The sequence below is a fragment of the Taeniopygia guttata genome, chromosome 14, assembly GCF_048771995.1.
Source record: "Taeniopygia guttata chromosome 14, bTaeGut7.mat, whole genome shotgun sequence".
In the NCBI taxonomy this organism is placed as follows: domain Eukaryota; kingdom Metazoa; phylum Chordata; class Aves; order Passeriformes; family Estrildidae; genus Taeniopygia; species Taeniopygia guttata.
In genome coordinates this window covers 14,472,309-14,496,321 of record NC_133039.1, presented here as the reverse complement: position 1 = coordinate 14,496,321, position 24,013 = coordinate 14,472,309, and the positions used below count along the sequence as shown (strand labels likewise).

General features: G+C 48.1%; 1 protein-coding gene across 2 annotated transcripts in view; it reads right to left on the bottom strand.

Moving 5' to 3' along the window:
- Nucleotides 1-24,013, bottom strand: part of XPO6 (exportin 6) — a 60,600-nt gene that overhangs the window by 16,506 nt on the left and 20,081 nt on the right. Inside the window, exons 4-12 of one of the 2 annotated variants that reach the window (XM_030284603.4) lie at nt 23,298-23,495; nt 20,688-20,847; nt 19,991-20,068; nt 13,078-13,531; nt 9,835-9,961; nt 8,691-8,800; nt 5,723-5,831; nt 4,283-4,375; nt 2,255-2,324 (exon numbers count right to left, since the gene is read on the bottom strand). In XM_030284603.4, coding sequence (XP_030140463.4) covers nt 2,255-2,324; nt 4,283-4,375; nt 5,723-5,831; nt 8,691-8,800; nt 9,835-9,961; nt 13,078-13,531; nt 19,991-20,068; nt 20,688-20,847; nt 23,298-23,495 — 1,399 coding nt within the window. The remainder of the gene's footprint in view (nt 1-2,254; nt 2,325-4,282; nt 4,376-5,722; nt 5,832-8,690; nt 8,801-9,834; nt 9,962-13,077; nt 13,532-19,990; nt 20,069-20,687; nt 20,848-23,297; nt 23,496-24,013) is intronic. The other variant, XM_030284604.4, reaches the window with a different exon arrangement.

Below are 24,013 nucleotides of genomic sequence, written 5' to 3'. Positions count from 1 at the left end.
AGAAGGTACAGCTGGCCAGGAGATGGGCCATGTCTGGAGAGATAGGGGAACCCCAGTCGTTCACGGGAACGACCGGAGATGGATCTCATGGAAATCCTCGGGCAGATACAGGTGAATGCAGCGTTCCAGTAAATTTCATCAAGGGATTCAACAACTCCAGACACTGAATTGTTCTCCCTCATCACCAAAAAAGAAAATCTTATTAACCTATGGACTCTGAATGGAAGAAAAGACTGACTGCTGAAATCTTGGCCTCAGGTGGAATTTTCCCTATAAAAACCGCTTGTGCCAGGCTGGAGGTGTGTGGGCACAGAGGAAAACCCCTGCTGAGGCTGACCTTGCACACCCAGGGCCGACCCCGGGCTCGGCTCTGTCCTTTCCTTGTGGCTGGCTAGATAGAATTTGATTGCAAAATAAATATTTTATTTTTTCATTTTAAATTTTGCTGGACAAATTTTCATTTATAACAAGATGTAAATGACTTTCAGCCTTTTACACTTTTATTTCCTTCTGTATGGTGTTGTGAAAAATCCATATTTTACAATTGGCTTTTCACAAATATTACAATGAATATTATATGTGTAATGTTAGAAAGTTATGCGTATTAATTCTCTTAAGTAATGTGTTAAATATAGTTTTAGGTTACAACATAATTTTAAGTAGAAACTCTGCGATGTAGGGTTTTTTTACTAGCTCAAGTAAGAGATGAGATAATCAAGAAACTCTTCACACAGGCATGGCAGTGACTGGGGCCCATAGTTACTGCCTCCTTATCAGAAAAAACAAACATTCTTCCACCTTCTCTCTGTCTTTATGGAACCACCAGGATTAAGGGGAAGCAGTTGATAAAAAACAGAAAAGCTCTTAATTTGCAAGGAATTTATGCATCATGTATGACATATATGAATATGCAACAGGCTATTGCTTTTAAGGTTATTTCTTTGTTCACAGGGGATGCTTTTCGTGTCTTAGTGCCGGAGAGCATCCGGACGTCCATAATTCTTTGCTTTTTATTGTCTTGTAATTGTCCTAACTCTAAATTTTATTACTCTAATTGTATTACTATTTTTATAACCATTTTATTAAAATTTTAAAAACCAAGTGATTGGCCTTTTTCAATGTTAACTCCTACACAAACAGGAGCCTTTCTGTTTTCTGCTGCCATCAGGAGCACTCCTAGCTCTGGAGAAGGTGGTTTTCCACATGCAGAATGGGGTTTTCCACATGGAGAAGGGGGTTTTCCATACTCCCTCTGCTGGCTACAGTTCCAGTGATCCAGCAGCAGATTTAGGACAGAGAATTAGTGACTTCACTTCTGATGTGAGGTGTGTTGTGCACTTCCATGTTTCTCAGGTACAAGAAACAATCCACTAATGAGATTTTCCAGCCCCACACAATCATCCTGCTGCTCAGGTGTGGACACCTGGGCTTAAACATTCCAGAGTTTCTACTAAAAATGGAAATATGTTCTGAAACACCACCTTTTGAAGAAAATCAGATTTTCTTTTCACTGCCTGTATTTATTCTCAGATCAAGCTTTCAGCAGCAACCTCTCCTTTTTGTGCCATCAATATAAACTCGTGATCCTGTGCCACATGCTCTGTGATGAGCAGGGAAGTTGGATCAGAGGCTCACTCTGGTCCCTCCCAGACCCATTCTGGGATTTTGTGCCACCACCCAGGGCTCAATCCAGAGCTGCATCTGAGCTGTTGCTGCTGGTCCAGCCCCCAGGACAGCTTCTAACAGAGGTTGGTACCACAGCACTGAACCCCTACAACTTTGCTTATCCTAGGGCTAAAATGATCCTAAAACTGGGAATATTTTTTCTAGAACTGGCTATACAACAGTCACCATTCTGCCATGTCCAGCAGTATTGGAGATGTGACAGATTCCTTTCCTGGTCACACCAGGGAATTTCAGTATTACCTTAAACTACAGCCTCTCCTCAAGGCAGATCTCACTGCTGCTGCTTCCCTTGTTTCTCAGGAAGGAGCTGCAGTATTTGGTGCTGCACACCTGCTCTTAACACCTCTAGTACCTTCATTTAAAATGCCAGAGCAAGGGAAGAATCAAGCCAATAATAATAAATTGTATTATGAAATTTCTATCTGCTGCTGGAGTTTAACTAGTGAGCCATGAGACACCACACAGGCTTGGATCAACTGAACATAGAAAAAACAACACCAAAGCAGGTCTGGAGTGGTTTTGCAGTGATGAAAGAGGGAGGAGCACAGTGTTAGAGGGTGGTTATTACCTGTTCCTGAAGTGACCACGAACTGCTGGAGTCCCAGATACACTTCCAGGTTATCCTGCAGAACAGGAAACTGGAAGAGAGAAGAATTGATTGTGACCCTGGAGCTTGGCAGGCAGTAACACCCAATGACTGACTGCTCTGCCAGGGCAGAGTGCTCTCATTTCTCCCCAGTGCCTTCAAACAGACATTTGGAAGAAGGGCAGGATGGGCTCCGGGCTGATCTTGCATCCCACAACTTCCTAGGTCCTGACAGCTGTCAGGAAAACAAAGATCACTCCCTGAAGGCACCTCTCCTTTGCCTCTAACCCAGCAATCAGCCTGACAAGAGAAATGTCTGACAGTGGAAGTGAGGGCACAGCACCAGGAATACACAGCTGGAGGCACAACCCAGGCCAAGGAGCAGAGGAGTGGCAGAGTCTGAAGTGCACGAGGTCTGTGCTCACCCACCTCACCTGCAAGAATCCCCTTCTCAAAACGTGATCCTTAAAAATCTCCCAAAATATGATGCCACCAGAAACCTGAGTTCAGTGCCTCTACCAGGGTACAGAAGGGAAGCAGTGCAGCACTCTGCCAGCAAGCTGTAGGCTGAAGCAGTGAAATCCCATGGGGAAAACAGCCAAAGGAATAAACACCACAGTGCTCATGCAGCCCGGTGTGGGAGCAGGGTGTCAGCCCAGCTCCATCACTCAGCACTGACAGCAAACCATGCCAGGTCCTGCTCATGCTTCAGCTGAAGAATCTTTCTCAACCCCTTCAGCCTGGCACAGCCCTATTTAATTTCTGTTGGGGAAAATGGTTAAAATTGGTGGTTGGTTTGATGGAAGTTCTCTCTCCCATCAGCAGAAGGAGCTGCAGCCTTTCCTTTCCCAGCACGGGATGGAGTCATGGCAGCTGCTGTCCACTGCTTTATTTGCCACTGCTAAAACCCCTGAACTAACCACTGCACCCACCAGCCCTGCAGCCACTGGGAGAAGCACTGGGAACTGCTGGAGAGGCTCCCACATTCCCCAGTCCGCCAGAACAAAATGCAGGGCTCAGGAAAACACTCCCTAGGCTTCCAACATGCTGTGCCTAATTAACAGTGGAGTGTCTTTGCAAAACTGCCTGAGGGGAGTTTTAAACATCACAGAGAGCCTTCCTCATGTGAATGTGTTACTCCAAGGAAGCCACATGCTCTGCTCCATCTGATCCATCTGCTCCCTGAAACGCTGCTCTGCTCCTTGGTGCTCACACCAAAGTGGCACAGCAGCCTCTGCTTTGTTCCTCCTCCTAGTGACAGGCTTCTGCTTCCCTGCTTCAAGAACAACAGCAACTGCAGAGGCACTTCAGCTCAGGCATCTTCTGCCTCTGCTTCTTGGGAATACAGTTCAGAGTTCCCAGCAGGATTAATGCATTTGCTGAGATCCCACTGCTGTTATTTCCCTTTCTCCCCACCCAGCAAAACCCCACCTGGACTGCTCTGAATTCTGAGCCACACTTCCATCCTCAAGACCTCCTCCTCAGAATTGTTAGGATGCTACAAGCCCAGACAACTTTTACTCCACCAAAGTTAGTGACAGCACTTGAAGAGAAGCACTTGTCCAGATCAGATCTGCTTCCCAATAGTCCAAGGCCTCTCTCCAGCATTTTTATCTAGACTTTAATTAAAATAAAGATTCCACTCTCTTTAAATCCCCCTAATAGTGACACTTATCTGCCCAATTCACAGCCCTGCCTCTGAGATAAAGGCCAAGATAAACAGCCTGGAGGGGCTGATGCCAAATGTTTACACTTTGAGAGATAAGAATTTCTAGAGTGTCCACCAAACTAGACTTGGACACCGAACCACTCTCTTCAAAACACACCAAGAAATGCAACAAAGCCAAAGAAACAATTTTTTCTTTACAACTTCCAATCTCCCCTTGCCAAGTTTTGCATCCAACCCCACATTTCCCTACTTTTTTTTGGCACTAAGGCATCTATCAAAAAAAAAATCAACAGCAGTTGGTGCTGCTTGCAGGTGGCACTCTGGCCTAGGGCAGGACTTACAAGTGTGGAGAAGGCGTGGGTTGGCAGCAGCTCCATGACTTTGGCCACCACTTCCAAGCTCTGGCGCAAGTACCGCTGCCACTCCGTTTGCTGCTGCACACAAAAGGACACTGGGGTCAGCACTGCCCTTCCCTGTGCCCCAAAAGCTCTCTGGGAAGGGAGGGACAGGAGGGAGAAAGCCCTCCAAAACAACACCTTGGAGAAATACAACTTGCACACTCCACTGGAACTTATTTTCATGTTAGAATTCATTCTGTTTTCATACAGAATTGATAAAACCAGGGGGACAGTGCAGGAGAAGGGAGGGGAAAGAGTTGCAAGAACTTAGGTGAATGAAATAATTAAATTAAAAGGTGAATTAAACAATTATTTTAACAGTTAGACTCTTTCCATGCTCAGCTACACAGCTGACAGAGAAAGAAGCTGACTCTTACCATCATAGCTCAAACCTGCCATTAAAATGAGAAGGTAAAAATGCAACAAGAAATACACACAACAACATAAACAACAGAATCAATAGCACCATGTCCTGACTTCATTTGGTCATTAAATAATGAACTAAACCTTTTCAAGTTTTACATCAAAAGCTTGAAGTCTTGCAAGCATCATCATTTGCCACCCTGTTTTGGAAGCATAAGGACAACTTATGCTTCACCAGGATTGTTCTAGATAATTTATATCCTTATTTGTGACATTATTATCACCATGGAAAGGCATCCAAACAGCAACATGGTCTTTACAGGGGTATGACAGATCCAGATGACACAAGCAGCAAATGAATCAAGAAAATAATTTATTTTGCTGATGAAATGGTGCTGCTATCAAGCTCAGAAGCTGTGATGTGACCAGCCCTCAACACCCCAGAATTTAAACTTCTGTCTGACCTCATCCATGATGAAATTCCCTCTGCTCCTTTGCCTACCCTCCTGTGACAGCTGACCTGCCCTCCCAGGGCTCTGGCCCCACCCATTTTGGCCACCTACTCCATTTTGACATTTATCAGCTTCAAGGTGATTTTTATCAACACCAATTTAGGAGAAATAAGCTTAAACACAAGCACCATCAAGACACAGCTTCAGGCTTTTGTTCCAGAGATATTTTAACATTTAAATTCCCAAGTGACCAGCGAATTAATTCCAAACTAATTAAACACTTTAAATTCCAAAGGTGTTTAGACATGGACATCTAACACCTCTGACAATCAGAACACAAGGATCTAAATTTCCCCCCCCAGTAAGAACCAAATTAAACCCAAAGGTTACATCTCCAGTATGACTTTTTGTGAAAAGCATCTGAAGCTGTTTCACAGCTCAAACCCCACACAGAAAGAAGGGGAGAAGGAGCTGTTTAGCCCATACTCCCAAGTGCAAGCTCTGGAAAAGCCACTGCAGGTGGCAGCAGTGCAGGGGTTCACAGGTGGCCCTGTCCTGTCCAGCTTACATCATCATCCAGGGTCTCGTCATCCAGCTCCTCCAGCTGTGCCTGGTTATACCTGAACTGGATCCGGTTCAGCACCTCTGTCAGCAACAGAACCAAGGCATCTTCGTACCTGCAGCCACCAGAGAGACACACAGAGTTGGGTAAAACCCTGCCAGCAAAGGAAATCTAAAACAGAACAGTTACACCAAGCAGCTCCTGGGATTCAAGGCATTCAGCTCATTTCAGGTCACAAGGTACCTGTAAGGAAACAGCCTTGGCAATACCCAACATCCCTCTGCCTCTGGAAGGGAAAGAGAGGAATGCCAGCAATAGAAACAGCCCCAGAGTTCAAAACAGGAAAAGTAGGAGCAGCTTGCCAGGAACAACACCAGGTGTCTATGGGAATCCAGAGCTTCCCTCTGGCTGCCCTGGCAGGGCTGGGACCCTGGCAGGGGTCAGGAACCCCCCTGGACAGAGCCCCCAGAGACACTGGCTGTGATCTCTGTCCATGGAAAAGAGTTTTCAATCTTACAGGTTGAATTACAAGCTCTGAGTGTTTGATATGAGCAATAATTAAGTGTGGCACGGGTGCAAAAGTAAAATTTTAGGATTCTAGACTAGGGGTCCAAAGGGGACAAGATGGAGGAAATTGGGTGTGCCTTGTCCTTTTTCTCCTTCTTCATGCCCTCCATGTTTCACTGTGGTGTTGGCATTTTTCTGTTGGTTCAGGCTGGGGACACACTGTCCAACGTAGGTGACAGATATTGGCACGTTATTGTAAATCCAGCACAGGTAGTTTGTGGTATTTAATGTTTGTAACATCCCACTGAGGGCAGAGCCCCACACGCTGCCCTGCAGGACAGAGCTGCGGCAGGGCAGCAGAACATGTTAGAGATAAACAGAATAAACAACCTTGAAACCAGCACAGATGAATTATGGCTTCTGCTTTGGCAGCGGGGCTGAAAGACAGAGACTCTCTACAATCTTGGAATCATCAATAGCACAGATTCTGACAGGTGTCCACAAACAGGAGGCACCAAGAGCTTCTTGCAGCCTGGGCTGTCCTCAGCAGCCTCTGCTGCTCTGCTCTGGGCACTGAACGAGGAACAGAGGAACCAGAGCAGTTGTTGCTGCCTCAGGTGGGACCTCGAGCCTGTCTGTGCTGCTGTGTCCTTCCCCACACTGAAATTCAGGCCCTTCTCCCCTGAAACAAAGCCAGCTCCTTTTCTGCTTGCACTGTAACATGTCCCTGAAATGTCCCTGCACCTCTGGGAGCCAGGGAGCTGCTCCAGAGCACACCAGAGAGCCAGCAGAAATAATGCCCAGCTGTAAACTCTGCAGAGCACACAGCCACTCCTGGTGCCACATCAAACTTCAGGGATTTCAAGCAGGGTTAGTCTGATTTTTCCTTGAAAAACCTCCTTCTCAAAACAGCTGGGGTCTCATTAAAAAATCCTGTTTTTTCTAGCGAAAATGAGGCTGGAAAAACAGGCATTAAAAAAGAGTAACAGACGCAGAGTATGACGCAAGCCAAGTGTCAGATGTGCCAGTCAGCTGTGCCACCAGCCAGGCAGCTGCAAGCTCTGGGCAAGGTGATGTAACCTTGGATTTGGCAACTTCTCCAGTGGTGAAAGTGTACAAAATGCAAAGTTTCTGAAGCACAGAACAGGAAATGTCCCCTGTGCCCCTGTGGTGTCACCACTCCCAGACTGCCCAGCTCAGGGTTCCCACGGCTCAGGGTGTGCAGGGACATTGAGATGTCAGAGCTGCCACTGAGGACAAACAGCACAGCCCCAACCACTCACAAGCTTTGTTTAGGATTTTGTAGTCTGACAGACCCAGAGACAGCTTTTTGTTACAAATTTCTCCATCACAGTCTGAGTGACACCAAGACAACACGCATGACACACGCGTTAGGAGCAAACCATGAATTTCCAACCCAAATCTACTTCTTGAGAAATTCAAACCCCACAGTTCCTGTGCTGAAAGGAAGACCTGTCTGCTCTATAGTAGTTCCACTTTTCCTTGTGGTTATGATGCCAGGCTGGCTTTAAAAAAACAGCTGCTGCTATTCAGTGTGCTGAAAGGAAAGAATCTTCCTTCTGCACTCTGTAGAACTAAACATAGAATAAACCATGGTGCTTTTAAACCTCAAAAGCCAAACAACTCACCAGGATATTCATGAGATTTTTAAAGTGGCAGCAAAGAGATTCTTCTCAAACAAAACTCACCCCCTTTCAGGGTCAGCATCTCCCAAGGAAGAGCTGCCAACCACTGTTGTAACTAATACACATAGTAGTAAGCAAGTGCAACTTTTGAGTTCCAGTATCATCTGTATTTCTCAGAAACACATCCTCTATTTAAAGAGGAAATTTAAAATCCTAATTAAATAAAATTTATTTCCTAATTATTTAATTAGTTGTATGAGTTGCGTGAACACTAAGAAAGCAACTTGTGTTGTAGTTTCCTCCTTTAATTTGTGCTAAAATGTGCTCCAGTTCTATTTTAGACTACAAAGCTTCCTTCCTCTGCCTGCAAGGCTCACACACAACATATGTAAGTGACAGTTTATCTACCCAAACCTGCTCAGCCTGAGTTCTTGTGAATGAGTGTGAACACTGAGATTTATGCTTTTTATACTTCATGATTTTAGAAAAAGAAAGGACTCAATCACACAGGAGGCTGCTGTAAGCAGTAGCTTATTTCTCACAGCTCTTCCATGCTGACCACAAAGTCTTTTTCCTGCTGTAGGAAAAAGTCCTTCCCTCTGAGGATGGGCAGGCCCTGGCACAGGTGCCCAGAGCAGCTGTGGCTGCCCCTGGATCCCTGGCAGTGCCCAAGGCCAGGCTGGATGGGGCTTGGAGCAGCCTGGGATAGTGGGAGGTGTCCCTGGACAAGGCAGGGGTGGAATGGGATGAGTTTTAAGTTCCCTCACCCCAAGCCATGCCATGATTCAGGCTGTCCCACCCTGGCAGCCCCCAGCCCTCACCTGTTGAGCACTGCTTCCTTGTCTGCCAGGCGACTTTTGATTTTGCTGGTCAGATAGTCCAAGAAGAGTGTCCAGATGTCCAAGCAAGAAAAGTAACCTTCATGTGTAGGCTGAAAGACACCAAAATTCCCAATGAGTACCACAAGCTATGGCAAGATGGATTACACACAGTGAAAACAGGAGTTAACATCCACTTCAGTCCATGGGAAGAGCTTCTTGCTTTACTGAAACACTTCTAGGATGTCACTGGAGAGATTCAGAACTGTCAAAAGATGAACAAGAGCTTTTGTACAAGGGCAGGAACCCAGGAATTACAAGGCTGGTCTCAGTGTTAACCCTTAGCATGGGTTTCCAGCATTTCAGGACATAAAGGGACTCCAGGAGAGCTGGAGAGGGACTGGGGACAAGGGATGGAGGGACAGGACACAGGGAATGGCTCCCACTGCCAGAGGGCAGGGATGGGTGGGATATTGGGAAGGAATTGTTCCCTGGGAGGGTGGGCAGGCCCTGGCACAGGGTGCCCAGAGCAGCTGTGGCTGCCCCTGGATCCCTGGCAGTGCCCAAGGCCAGGCTGGACTGGGTTTGGAGCAGCCTGGGACAGTGGGAGGTGTCCCTGCCCACGGCAGGGGTGGCACTGGATGGGCTTTAAGATCCCTTCCAACCCAAACTATTCCATGATTCTGTGATATTATGAAGCTGTTTCCTTGTCATTGCTCCTCTGCAAATGGGGCTGAGTTGCACCGACAGCTTCTACAGCAAGGTAAAACCAACCTAAAGCCACGAGGCTTGGGAGTTTTTAGTACAAAAACTAAAAGCTACAAGAAAGACACAGATTGAGGACAAAGAACAAAATCCCCAAACACAAACCAAGCAAATCTGAGAGACTTTTCCACACATTGTCCATTCCAAAGACTAGAAAAAAATTAAAGCAGAAGCAAAGTTAAACATCAGACAAGTTGTTGTTGCAGGATGACCACCTGTGACCTCTAAATCCAAGAGCACATGAAGCCATTTCCAAGTCCCCAGCACCACTGGGAAGTGCCAGTAAGACCAGTTAAATGCTCTTTTTTTGGGTTGACTGGGGCAAACAAGGTGACCCTGGACAACAGAACAGATTGGGAAAAACGAGGATGTGGGGCTGTACCTGATGAAAAGTGTATTTGAACAACAGTGCCAGGAATTCAACCACAGGGAACTGGGAGTAGGATTCGATCCTTCGCAGGTGGACGCTCACAAAGAGTCGCAGGAAATCTGTGAACTTCTCAATGTAGCTACAAGGGAAAGGAGAAAGCACTGAGAAAAAACAGCAAAGGTGCCCCAAGGGAAAGCAATTGCATTGAAATAGTGGTAAAAGCCACTCAAAATCTTCTCATTCAAAGCAAAGTTACAATTAACCATCAGTAGAACAATTAAAATATAAAGCCCTGCAACAATTACCTACAGGATGGGCAACCCTTCACTCCATTAACACCTGAAACAGCAGAAAAGACAATCTAGTCAAAAGCAACTTTAATATTCAGATAAATATTGAGTTCAACCAGGCCTGCAAATGAACACAACCCCCTCCACCCTGCAGAAATAATTTGATAGCAAAGGTCATTATACTGATGGAGACAGGATTAGTGAAATGAACCGCACCCCTGAGGAATTCAGCTGGAAGCAGGAAGTTAATGCAGGAATCAGCAACAGAGGGGTTACATTTACAGGAGGGGTGGGAGAGCCAGGGAGCTGAGAACTGGAAAGGAAAATTCCTCCTGCAGCGGAGAGCAGCCATCCAAGAGTTTCTGAGCTGAGCCCAGGCTTGGGCCTGAATTGGGAAATAAAAGAGAATTCTTCCTGCAAAGCATAGGGCTCCTCAGGGAATGTACAAAGTGCAGTTCCCAAAAGGAGTGTGCCACCAAATCTTCAGGGACTGCAGCAAGAGCACCACCTCAGTGCAGCAGGGAGAGTTCTTGGGGGGAAAAAGGGCAAAGCCCCCAGTGGGGTGAGCTTTTATTGGGGAACAAACAACCCTGCACAGCACGAGCTTCAGCAGGGCTAAAAATCACCTCCAGATCCATCTGTGCAGCGAGGGTTAAACACTCCATCAGCCACAGGAGGGATGGCAGCACCACACAGGCAGTGCCAGCCTTCCCTCATGCCCAGAGCTCTGAAATGCATGAAACTACTTCAAGTTTGTATTTTAAAGAAACAGTTGAGCTCAGCAGTTTCAGACAGGCGTAAGCAGCCTGGTTTTACTCTCTGCCTGCTCTGCACTGCTGCAAACTCTGAGGATTTGGGGTTGTTTTGTTTTTTTTTTTTGGGAATCCCCACTCTTTCTAACAAGAACTCCCTCACAACCAGCAGCACTGCCAGCTGACAGAGCTGCAGCACTGGGGGTTGTTGTGAGCCTTCAAAACCACACACTGCTTTGAATATGCAAAAAAGATGAAGTTCCTTCTTTATTTGACACTGCCTACTTGCCAGGAGATCACTGAGCACACCTGAGCACAGATTAAACACTTCAAAATCAAAGCTGGGAAAAAAAAAAAAAAGTCCAGACTCAAACATCTTCATCCTTTTAATTTTTATTTTCTAAACAGCTCTAACCTGAGACCAGTGAAATTCTTCCTTGGCCCCAGTCCCCTTCTCCAACCACTGAGCCATTGCCTGGATCCTTACCAGCCACTTCCCATCTTTTGGGATCTTCAAAGCCAAACACACATAAAGCAAAAAGCAATTTGAACCTACTCTTTTTCCTGGACTAGTCTGGGAGTTCCGAAGTGTTCAGACTGACTTTTAACAGAACAAAAATAACCAGCAGCACAAGAGGAAGGCAAGGAAGGACTCCAGGGCCTGCAAGCTCTGGGCACATCCCTCTACTGAAGGGGGTTTCTTCAGTGCCCCTTTCCTTCAGGATTTTATTAGTCCAGGCCAGGATGACACTTCCAGGCACTAAGTCCTTCAGTTTTGGACACAAAAAGTACAGCTGTGCCCTTAAATGACAACAGGAAAATCTTCATGGCCTTTTCCACAGAGAAGACAAGGAGAAAAGAAAGCTCCACTCCCCCAGAAGCCAGCTGGACTTTTCCAGTCTCCAGAAGATCTTGGTTCCATCCCTATTTCAGACCTCAGCAATGAATAAAGGGATTCTCCCAGCTCCAGACACCAGCAGTGTCTGTGGATAACAGGTCTAAGGAATGTCATGGAATGGGAACACCACCTCTGCCCAGGCCAGCACACCTCCACTGAAGGCTGGCCCCAAAGGCTGCCTGATAGTGTCCATAAAAGAAAGAACAGTTAAATAGGGGATTGTGGGTTTCCAGGAGAGCTTTTCTGAAATCCAGAGGGGAACTCCTGGCTCTCTGTGCCTTGCAGGCAAAGGTGTCAGATTCCCACACGTCTCATTTCTAGGCAGAGAGCGACACAAGGCAGAGCTAGTGAAAAATGAGCAGTAGAATTCACTGTGAGTCTGGATTTACCACCCCAAAGTTATGCCTTTATCAAAGGATACTGAAAATGAGAATTCTGCAGCAGAAATGTGCAAGTCCTCTGTACAAATGGACCTACAACTTTTTTTCCTAGATGTTTTATCCTGAGTGGAAATTTATTCCCACTCTTGTGCACCCATAGTAAGATATTCAGCACTTTCACACAGTTACAACCCCTCTGCCACTGCCAGCAGCCCTGTGACAAGAGGCAGCACCAAGTCACCACCCTGCCCACACCCAGGCTTAGCCACTCAACACAACAGCAGGAGGAGTCTCACTTTGTCCCCTGCAAGTAGGAATATGTGACATAAGAGAGTGGAGCTGTCCTAGGGAACAAGAGGTGGCAGTAACACCCTGGAAAAAGAATACACAGCTTCCCAAGGTGCTGCTGCTTCCCTGCTGCCTCCAGCCAAGCTTGTGGAGAAGTGGAGCCATTCACCACTGAAGAGAGCTCCCCAAGCTGTGTTTGGCTCTGTTTAAAAATAAATTTAAAAAGCAAAATAAAAAAGAATCGGAAGTGGCCATGGCTCAGTGAAGGGTAGGAAGCTTCTGCTGTTTTCTCCCAAGTCATGACTCACAGGATGTGTCCCCACTCTGTGTGCTGTGGGCAGAGTGGCAGATACTGACCACAGGGGACACTGCAGTGCCTTTACCTCACTGAGCCTCTTCTGTGCTCTGTGACAACAGCTTCAGCTCTGGTGCCACCTCAGACCTGCAGCCAAACAGCAACGATCGGAGACAGGGGAGGGAAGGGACAGCAAGGAGCTCCCCCAGCAGCGAGCCCTTACCTGGGCACACCTACCTCTCTGCCCGGCTGCCCTGGCTCAGTGCTCTGAAAGAAAGGCCATCAGACACACCATGCAGGACCCCAAAACAAACCCCACAGTCCTTCAGAGGAGGCCCCGAGCTGCTCCTACCTCTCGTCCAGCTCCTCGAGCCGGCTCTTCACCGTGTGCGCGTTGTTCTCCTTGGTGATCTTCTGCAGGAGGTAGAAGGTCTGCTGGAACATGCGGAGCAGGTACTCCTCGAACTCCATGGGCACGCAGTTCTTGGACATGAGTTCGTTGATGCAGGCCATGGCCAGCACGCCCAGCCGGCCCCGCTCCTGGCCCAGCAGCGCGCTGTGGCTGCTGCCGTTGACCGAGGACATTTTGCGGGCGCGCGTGTCGCAGCCGAAGCGCGCGAAGTGGAAGATGGTGGTGAGCAGGGACGGGGTGATGCTGGTGGACAAAGGGATCCAGCTGAAGAGGTGTGCCAGGCACTCCAGGGCCAGGGAGCAGATGTATTCGCTGTCTGTGTCCAGGATGGGGATGGGCTGGTTCAGCAGTTTGGCCGCGCTGGGGCTCTGCAAGAGGCTACTCAAGAGGTCACCTGGGGGAGAGAGGGGTGTCAGGCAGGGCACGAACCCCCCGCTGCCCAGCCAGGGCTGGACTCTGACCACCCCTGTGCATCCCTTCCAACTCAGCACATCCTGTGATCCAGCAGGTTATTTGGCTGAGAGAACTGGTGATTTCTGTACTCAGGAATCAGCCTCACACAACCCTTCTGGCCTTACCAGGTGTCGGAACTCAAAATGTCCCTCAGACATTTTCAGAGGTTCCAGGCCCTGGTCAAAAGCATTTTAGACCCTGGCAAGCAACTGAAAACAGCTGTGATCTTGAGTTTGAACCATGGAATGAATTACCAACTTTGAAGGTGGAACAAGCGGTCACAGAGAGTTAGATGGTATAGTAAAAGTAGTCACAAATTAGAGGGAAAATTTTTTTAGTATTGTACAGGGGGGTTTTAATACCTGTACAGGGGGGTTTTACTTTGTACATGGGGGTCAGGAGTTCTAAGATGGAGGAAAGTGGGCCTGATCCTGTTCTTCCTCCTTCTTCTTCCTTACCTCCATGTTCTTGGTGATGTTGGCATTTTTCTGTTGGTTTAGGTTTGGGACACACTGTTCAACGTAGATGATAGATACTGGCACATTATTGTAAATATAGTACACGTAGTTTCTGGTATTTAATGTTTGTACCATCCCACTGAGGGCAGAGCCCCACACGCTGCCCTGCAGGACAGAGCTGCGGCAGGGCAGCAGAACATGTTAGAGATAAACAGAATAAACAACCTTGAAACAGCACAGACCAATTATGGCTTCTGCTTTGGCAGCGGGGCTGACAGACAGAGACTTTCTACAACCTCGGAATCACCAATACCCACAGATTCCGACAACCAGGCAGGGTTCTCATGGTATTTCAGGAAATACAATGCCATGGGGTGTATTTTAGGAATTTGTTATAAAATTCTATTCCCCCACAAGGCTGAGCATCCTTGATGTTAAGCTTAGCACATTCCTGTTACACTGAATATCACAGAGGCTTCTGCTGGCCTGTGACACTTCTGGTTATGTTCCCAGTCACACCAAAAAGCCCACTCAGGCCAGCACCTCTTTCCAGGGATCAAATGCCACGGCAGGCACAGATCACATACCCCAGGCTCCCAACCACATGACAAAGGCTTCCCAAGAAAGGTGGAATCTGATTTGACACAGCCTCAGGATTTATCTTCCATTACTTCCTCCAGCCTCCAACTGCAGCCATAGGAAGTTAATATTTGCAATATCTCGTGACAGAGTTCCACAGCTTCACCACGAAGCTGCTTTGTTTGGGGCATGCCAGCTGCTAGTTTCACTTTCTACCCAAACAGGGAACAGAAATAATCCCTGCTTTCACTTTCTTTGTGTTAGTAGGTTTCTAACGCAGCTCCTGCTCAGATTCTTTGACAGAAAGAATATTTTACTTCTGTTGTTACTTACAGGGAAGCCACTCAAACCCCTCCATCACCTTTAGTGCCCTCCTACAAAGCCTTCATTGCTCCTCTGCATCTACTGGAACTGAAAGAGCAGAACTGCAGCCACCACTCAAGGTGCAGATCTGATACCTTGGGTTTTAGCTTTATATGTTTTTGATTTTGTGCTGCTTTGGTGTGTGGGTCAGGGTTTCATAAAGGGGATGGTGAGCTCTCTTCACAGAATAGGTACACACAACAATTCCTTCTCTAGCTGGGGACCAAAGACAGTCGATCCAGATCTCAGGCCCAGAAGCATAAACAACATGGGCTGAAGAGAGAAAAACAGGAAGGATGGGACTGCATGGGCTAAAGCTGTAATTGGACAATTAACTCCAATATGCTAATGGAGCAAAATTTACAAAAATGTGAGATCTTGTGATCAAGCCCTCTTTTGCTTCCATCTTGGAGCCATCTGGGCACAGCCACGGCTGTGGCTCTGGTACTGCCAGGGTGTGGCCTTTAAAGGCTCTTCTAATAAATATCCTCTTTATTCCCCTTAACTGTTTAGCCTCTGTTCCAGCTGCTTAAGGCATCAGTTCCACAGAGCAGCACGGCAGGGAATTATTCCTGACTGCTGCTGCTGTGAATTCTCTGCAGAATGATGTGGAGAAGCTCTAAAGTCAATCCTGCCCAGCCCAGGGTGAACTCCCCCTCACAGCAAGACAGGACCACATGCACCAACCTTTCACCTCCCACCTCTAACCAAGCCACCAATACCCCAAAGACTCCCTTAACCCTGGTGGCCTTTGCTTCCTCAAAAGCTTTTGGAACCCAAGGGCCAGCCCCAGCCAGGCTACCTTTGCCACAATCTCCAGGCTTCCACCTGCTGTAAAACTCTTCACCTTCCCCAAGTTGTTCAACACACTTCTCTTCATTGTGTACCTCTTCATCTTTAAAAATCTGGCACTTGCTGGGCTACAGAATCTGAAGTTCTTAGAGAATATGAGTGATTTTTTATGGAAGTGAAACATCCTGACACACCAGCAGTAACAGCTATGATTTACTGAGCTACTTCCAATGTACACAAGAGTCTGAGGGATGAACACATCCCTTCTTAGTCGTCATTTTTCACCAAGATTGATGTCTTACATCACCAAATTCATAATTCCCTGCCAAGCCTTATCATTGCTGCTTTCTCCTGCACTCCAGAAGCTGAAGGCATCACGCGGCTCTGGCTGAGCAAGACAATCCTGCCCTTCAATCTTAGCACTGAACCCCCCTGTAGGGACACCCACACCTGGAACATCTGCACAGCTCATATTGTGCTTTTACAGACCTGGAGCTCAACCAGGCCAAGTGCACCAGGGCTGGGGCAATCCCAAACACAATTCCAGGCTGGGCAGGGAATAGACTGAGAGCAGCCCTGGGGGAAGATTTGGGGTGCTGGAGGATGAGAGCTGGACCTGCCCTGGCTGTGAGCACCCAGAAACCCCCCTGGGCTGGGCTGAGCCCTGGTATGGGCAGCAGGGGGGGGGAATCTGCCCCTCTGCCCCCTCAGGTGAGACCCCACCTGCAGAGCTGCTCCAGCCCTGGGGCCAACAGCAGCAGGACCTGGAGCTGCTGGAGAGAGTCCAGGGGAGCCCAGGGAGATCCCCAAGGGCTGGAGCCCCTCTGCTCTGGGTCAGGCTGGGAGAGCTGGGGGTGCTCAGCTCAGGGATGCCTCAGAGCCCCTGCCAGGGCCTAAAGGGGCTCCAGGAGAGCTGCAGAGGGACTGGGGACAAGGGATGGAGGGACAGGACACAGGGAATGGCTCCCACTGCCAGAGGGCGGGGATGGATGGGATGGAATTGTGTGAGGTCCTGGCACAGCTGTGGCTGCCCCTGGATCCCTGGCAGTGTCCAAGGCCAGGCTGGACAGGGCTTGGAGCAGCCTGGGACAGTGGAAGGTGTCCCTGTCCATGGCAGGGATGATCTTTAAGTTCCCTTCCAACTACTGTTATTCTTTTTAACATTCAGTTCAGCCAACTCCACAAAAATCAATGAGAATTAAAGATTCTCATCTTTTAATCCAGCCACACCAGAAACTCTCAATTACATTCCTGTAACTCACAGCAGCTGGTTCAAGTGCTTTGCACACAGTTAAATCACTGAAGCTCTGAGGTTCAGGGATTTTCAGTGTCTTTGCAAACAGGTGACAAATTCACAGCATCAGCTGCATTCATGCCAAAGCAGAAAACTCCCAGGGACTGGCTCTGCAGCAGGAGAGCAGCCACAAATACTCCTGCTACTCATTTTGCCATAGGTGAGTGAATACTCCTGAGGAAGGGACTCATCAGGAAATGTGCTATAAATCATGCAAAAAAAACATTTGGAGGCTGAGACTCTTGCTGAGTAAATCCTACACCATAGCAATAACTCAAATGTTGTCCAGCTTGGGACATTATCAGAGTTGCTTTGCTTAAGTGATATGAGAAATGAGCTTAATGTTGTCTTCAAGTGCTATTTAAAACCCATGCAAGACTTGCAAGTAACCATTTCACTCCACTTCCCTGTGCAAATGAAAAATAGGAAGCAGAGGTTTTCCAAGTTCCTAAAGAGATTTGGGCTCTGATGGAAGATATTAAACATTTATGGGGACTCAGGAGCTGGTTTTGCCTCTTGGAACACCTTTAATCTCACCTGAATGGAAAGAGTAAAGGGTGGTGGCCTCACTTAAGCAATGAAAACATTCAAGAGTCACCAGTACAAAGGAATTGAGTCTCAGGGAACACAAAATGAGCAAGCAGTGGATCAGAGGGAAGCACCTGGTGCTCCTTTTGGAAGTGGTGGAATCATCATCTCTGAAGTGTCCAGAAGCCATGTGCCTATGGCACTTGGGGACATGGTTTAGTGGTGGCTCTGGCAGTGCTGGTTAATGGTTGGACTCAGTCTTGGAGTCTTTTCCAGCCTTGGTGATTCTGTGACTTCAAGAAGTGGAAGCACAACTAATTTTACCATGGAGGCAGCAAAGACACAGCACAGAAAAATAAAACAGAGCATTTCACACAAACAAGTTTGCACAGGCAAAATGAAACTTCTAAAGGCACTGCTTGTGTGGTCCTGTTTCTTAGCAATTCTCCTGAAAAAACACTGTGTGAAAAGTTTGTTTGTTTTCCCTGAGAGGGGAGAATGGAAAAGCCCAGCACAGAAGAGCAGCCAACTTCCAGTTTGGGAAACACGATCCCAAGTCACGAGGTGAGCACACAGGTGGATGAAAGCTGCCTCAGCAGAAGCCCCAAGGGACTGAGGGACATCTCCACCAGGCTTCCACAAGAGCCAGCCCAGAATTTGTTCCACCAGTGCCCTTCCCCCAGCACCATTCTTGACAATTGACACCAGAAGCTTTGATCTTTTCTGTAAATATTTCCTGTCCAAACTCTTCCCAGCTACAGCAAAATCCACTCCCCCCGCCCACCAACCCAAAGAAATATTTCTTCCCATTAAAGTTGGTGGTTTGTATATAAATATAGAAAAATCTTAAGCTCTTCTACAGGAAAGGAGCACTCAAAATGCTGCTCAAGCTTCAGTGTGAAAGGTTTAGCACTAAGCAAAACACTGCCAAGAGCTTATCAGAGACAGCAGTCTGGGGCTGCCTGGTGCAATCTGGCCACAAGGAAGTGATCTGCAGCTCCCAGGGAACTGTTCAAGGTCCCAGGGACAAGGAAATGTGTGCCAAGGACACAAAAATGTGCTCTCCATTTCGGAGGTAACTAAGAAGTAGAGATGTAAATGGGTTAACATCAGATAAGCACTCACACAAAAGTCTAACAGGAAAAGATAGAAAAACTTTTACAATCACAGAACAGCTTGGTTTGGAAGAGACCTTAAACCCACCCAGTGCCACCTCTGCCATGGGCAGGGACAGCTTCCAGTATCCCAGATTGCTCCATGCCCCATCCAGCCTGGCCTTGGACACTCCAGGGATGGAGCAGGCACAGCTTCTCTGGGCACCCTGTGCCATCTCACAGAGACTTGGCTATCTTTATTTTCCTTTTTCCCAGGTAGGATTCAGTTTTGTGCCACTGGCTTTGATGTGCCAACAGCTGGAATTCAGGGGACAATGCCAACCCCATGCAAGGCCACAGGCTGGGGACAGAGGGGCTGCAAAGTTGCTCAGTGGAAAAGTGTGCCCAGGTGGGCAATGGCACCTGGCCTGGACCAGCACTGGGGTGGCAGCAGGACCAGGGCAGGGACTGTCCCCTGTGCTGGCACTGCTGAGGCACCTCCAGTCCTGTGTTACTCAGAACACTGAGGGGCTGGAGTATGTTCACGGAGGGGAACAGAGCTGGGAAGGGACTGGAGCACCAGGAGGGGCTGAGGGAGCTGGGAAAAGGCTCAGCCTGGAGAAAAGGAGTTTCAGGAGGGACCTTGTGGCTCTGCACAACTGCTGACAGGAGGGGACAGCCAGGGGGGTCAGGCTCTGCTCCCAGGGAACAGGGAGAGGATGACAGGGAACAGCCTCAGGCTGGGCCAGGGGAAGGTCAGATTGGATATTGGGAAAACTTTTTCATAGAAGGGTGGTCAGGCCCTGGCACAGCTGCCCAGGGCAGTGGTGGAGTCACCATCCCTGAGAGGATTTAAAAGCCTTACATATGTGGCAACTGGGGACATGGGCTAGTGGTGGCCTTGGCAGTGCTGGAATAACAGCTGGACTTGATGACTTCAGAGGGCTTTTCCAACGTTAACAATTCCATGATTTTAACTCACTGTCAGTAGAGCATTTTGCACTCAAACTTCAAGGAGGTTTCTGCCATCTGAGGACAACAAGCAGCTCTGTGGGCACATTTTAATGACATTTGCAGTGGGGTGTCCCTACAGTGCAATTTGTTTCTTTGTGTAGGGCTTTTCTTTCCAATCAGGAATTTGTTGGCCTGTGAAAAGCTCTGGAAAAGGGTTATTAGGTGAGGTTAGACAGTAAAGGAAGGAATCTGTGCCTGATACTGCAGATTAAGTACACAGAAATCCCATCTTGTAGCTTTAAAAATTCTCTACAAATTCATTTCCCACATTTCCTTACCACTTTCTCCTGAGGTCGGGGACGGTGGTGGAGTGGCAGCAGTAGCACTGTGCTTATCCCAGATGCTCTCCAAAATACCTGGCCAAAGAGAGACCTTTCAGAAGTGCCTTCTCAAAGACACATTGATCCAACAAACACAGCACAGACTGCAGGAGAACTTCAGCAGAACACAGCTAGAGTGCTTTGGGAGGGACAGAAACACTCCATAATGGCTTTGAGCTCACTAAGAGCAGACAATCTCCATCCCTCTCCACGTAGGGAGCTCAGCAGCTGCTCTGCCACATGAGTTGGTTCATATTAAGTTGACCCAAGTGCTGCAGGGCAGAACTGGCCACTCACAGTGCAGCAACAGCCACTGCATCGCCCCCACTGTGCTCCACAGAGCCCCAGGAGTGGCAGCCAGCAGCACCTCTGGGTGCTGAGGGGACACAGAGCTCATGGCACAAGGTGTGGCTCGTACCTGTGAGCAGCCCCGTGCTGAGGGGACACAGCTCATGGCACAAGGTGTGACCTGTACCTGTGACCTGTGAGCAGCCCCGTGCTGAGGGGACACAGCTCATGGCACAAGGTGTGACCCGTACCTGTGAGCAGCCCCGTGCTGAGGGGACACAGCTCAGTGGCACAAGGTGACCCGTACCTGTGAGCAGCCCCGTGCTGAGGGGACACACAGCTCAGTGGCACAAGGTGTGGCTCGTACCTGTGAGCAGCCCCAGCACTGTCTGCACCTGCTCCAGGAGCAGCTTGCGCAGCTCCTCCTTGCGGGCCACGCTCAGGTCCTCGCGGGGACACGCCAGCTCCTCCGACGTGGTTTTCAGCATGATCAGCCCCAGGGGAGTGGTCACAGGAGACTGGATCAGCTGAGGAGCACAGGAGAGCAGTGTGATGACAACATGCACTGACAGACAGGGATTAGCAACACTACTCACAGTTTACAACAGCTTCAGCACTGAGGGCACTCCAGTTCCCACAGACACGTTTGACTTCCCCAGACGCGAACCTCGGATGTTGCAACAGCTCAAGCCCCATGGGAATCCTCGGGGTTTTAGGAGAGCTTTCATAATGTCATTGCACACATTGCGTGCCCCAGCACAGCCACAGAACAGCCTGTCCCTTCTGCTTGCTGCATGCCCTGCCCAGCACCAGCACTGTCCCCAAAAATCCACCCCTTCCTACACGGCCCAGAGGCTGCAGCCAGGAGCAGATGCCACCTGGGATCTGACCTCCCCTTCCACCTGCACTGCATCTCAAACTGGAAACTGCATTTCCCCCAAAAATAGCAACTTCTGCCCAGTGCTGCAACGGGACTGGGCAAAAAGCTGACTTGTGCCTTCATCAGCCACAGGGTTATTAAAGACTTCAAGTGGGACAAAGCTTTGTTTCCAGCTGAAGGACAGCGCTGCTCTTCACTGCGGCACAGACACATCCAAAGTGATTTATGCACTGCTCCCTCTGGGAGAAAAAAGTCCAAAGCCAATCCCAGTTGCTCCAAGTAATCCTTGAAGCCATAATTCTGTACTACAGGCTGACTTTGCTCCTGATCCCCCGACCCTCCAAAGGAGGGCCAGGCTGAGTTAACACTGCTAAAAAACCAGAGTTTGGTGAAATATTTCGGGAGAAAATAGCCCATCTAAAAGCTCTTCATCTTGGCTTTTGAAAAGGAAGTCCCAGACACAGGAGTAGATGGCAAAGAACTCAATGAAACACCCAACTTACCAGTAAATTGTGAAGGGACTGAAAATCATCTCTCAGGATATTTTCTGACAACCCCAGGGAGTTTTAGGAATACCAGGCACTGGTACCTCAGTCAGGCTAAACAAATTTTAAACCTCTAAGGAAGCAGTACTTTATGTAGCATTACTGGCTTTCCATAATGACAATACAATATCCCAATTTACCTTTCTTCTCCACCCCTCCAGTGGTTCAGTAAAAGGTCTAGAGACTACTCAGAGCACTGGGATACAATTTAACACTCAAAAACAAAGAACATGCTGCAAATAATCTCAGAAAAAAGTCCTGAGACAGGGCTCATCTGCAATTCCAACTGCAAATCATTCTGCTCCTGTGCTGCTCTGCCTTCTGTCGAGGCCCTGGAATTCAGCATTACTGGTTTTCTTCCACTTTCTCTGAACATTTTAGGAATGTGTCTGCCACATAAATTAATTTATGGAAACATTTCCCTCCACTGCTGAGCTCACAAGGAGAGGCTTAAGGGAAAATAGATTGCTCAAGTGAGCTCTGCAATCCTTTAAGATAACCCCAGAGTGCTAGAAAGGCCAGGAGAGCTCAGGCTCCTTTCATTTCATATCCAGGTGAAATGACAGGCAAAACTCCACATGGGTAACATTATATCCAAGTATTTCTTGTCAAATTGACAACTGAGGCAAAAACTGCAGCATGTCCCACTCCAGAACAATCAGAAAAGTGATTACACAAGCCAGTGATGAGCTCTGCACCAAGACAGGATTAAAAAAAAATAATTTGCAATTAATACTACATCCATTTGCCTCAACAAATAAACTCCTGCCACTCAAGGACTTGGATTTCAATAACTGCCTTGTGGCTTGGCTGTGGGCTTTGCTGCATTCAAATCATGTAATTATGTCAGCAGAAAAAGCCAGTGCAGCACTTCAGTTTACACTCAGCCTCTTTAAGCCAATTAGGAACAATTTTAAGGGAACTGGAGACAAAATAATCCAACAAAAAGAGGTTTGCACCAGCCTGGTGATGCTCCAGCAGCAGCCTGGCTCAGGATTCCCTGTAAGGATGCTGAGTTACACCCAACATTCCAGCTAATAACATGGATTCAGTCAGTGTCCTCAGCTCACAGCTGAGCCTTCCTGCAGGAGCCCTCCTGAACACCCCAACAACATCCCATTAGGTTGGGATCCCACCATCCCATGACCTTATTGACAAGGTACCAGAGATTTTGGGGTGTCCTTGGTTGTTGGATGAAAAATGTGCAGCAGCCCCATTGAGAAAACTGCCCTTTTGAGAATCAGTGACACATCCATAATTTTATTCTGTTTTGTTTAAAGAACAAGCCATACTCCTTGTATTTTCAAGAACTAGCCCATAATATTTAAAATTCAAAGTGAATACTTGTGCCACAGTATTGTTCCTTCCACAAAACACTTTTAACACTGGAGAGAAGCATAACATGGAAAGTGTTGAGAGCTACAATAAAATTAAAAAATAATTTACAAAGCAACATTTAGTCTTTGATCTTCATGAAAGCAATCCCTCCTCGAGGAAACAAAAAGATGTTTCTAAGGGAACAGCTGGCTCCATTCATGGGCAGAGCTCTCACCTGCAGGATGTTGGTGAAGAAGTCGTGGTAGAACATGGGCCAGTCCTGGCGGCCGATGTCCACGATGACTTTGCAGAGCTTGTTCCTGATGAAGTAAGGCAGAGTTTTGTGGTGAGCCAGCAGCAGCTTGGGCAGGCAGCTCCTGATCTCCATCTTGTCCTGGGATGGGACCCCCAACCACATCTTATTGATCAGGTTCTGCAAAAGCAATGGACATCCCCAATGAGCTCATCTTGGATGTGAGAGAAACACTGAGAGAATCTGGAATCTCAGACTGGTTTGGGTTGGAAGGGACCTTAAAAATCATCCTGTTCCAACCCCCTGCCACGGCAATGACACCTCCCACTGTCCCAGGCTGCTCCAAGCCCCATCCAGCCTGGCCTTGGGCACTGCCAGGGATAAAGGGACAGCCACAGCTGCTCTGGGCACCCTGTGCCAGGGCTGCCCACCCTGCCAGGGAACAATTCCTTCCCAATATCCCATCCATCCCTGCCCTCTGCCAGTGGGAGCCATTCCCTGTGTCCTGTCCCTCCACCCCTTGTCCCCAGTCCCTCTGCAGCTCTCCTGGAGCCCCTTTAGGCACTGCTAAACAACATAAATCAGGGACAGAGCATCTGGCAGTGCTGCTGCATCTCATGGCCCAGAACTGGCAGAACCACAATGGAGCTGAAGTTACTGATTTATTAACTGGTTTTGGGTTAAGCAGAACTATAGTG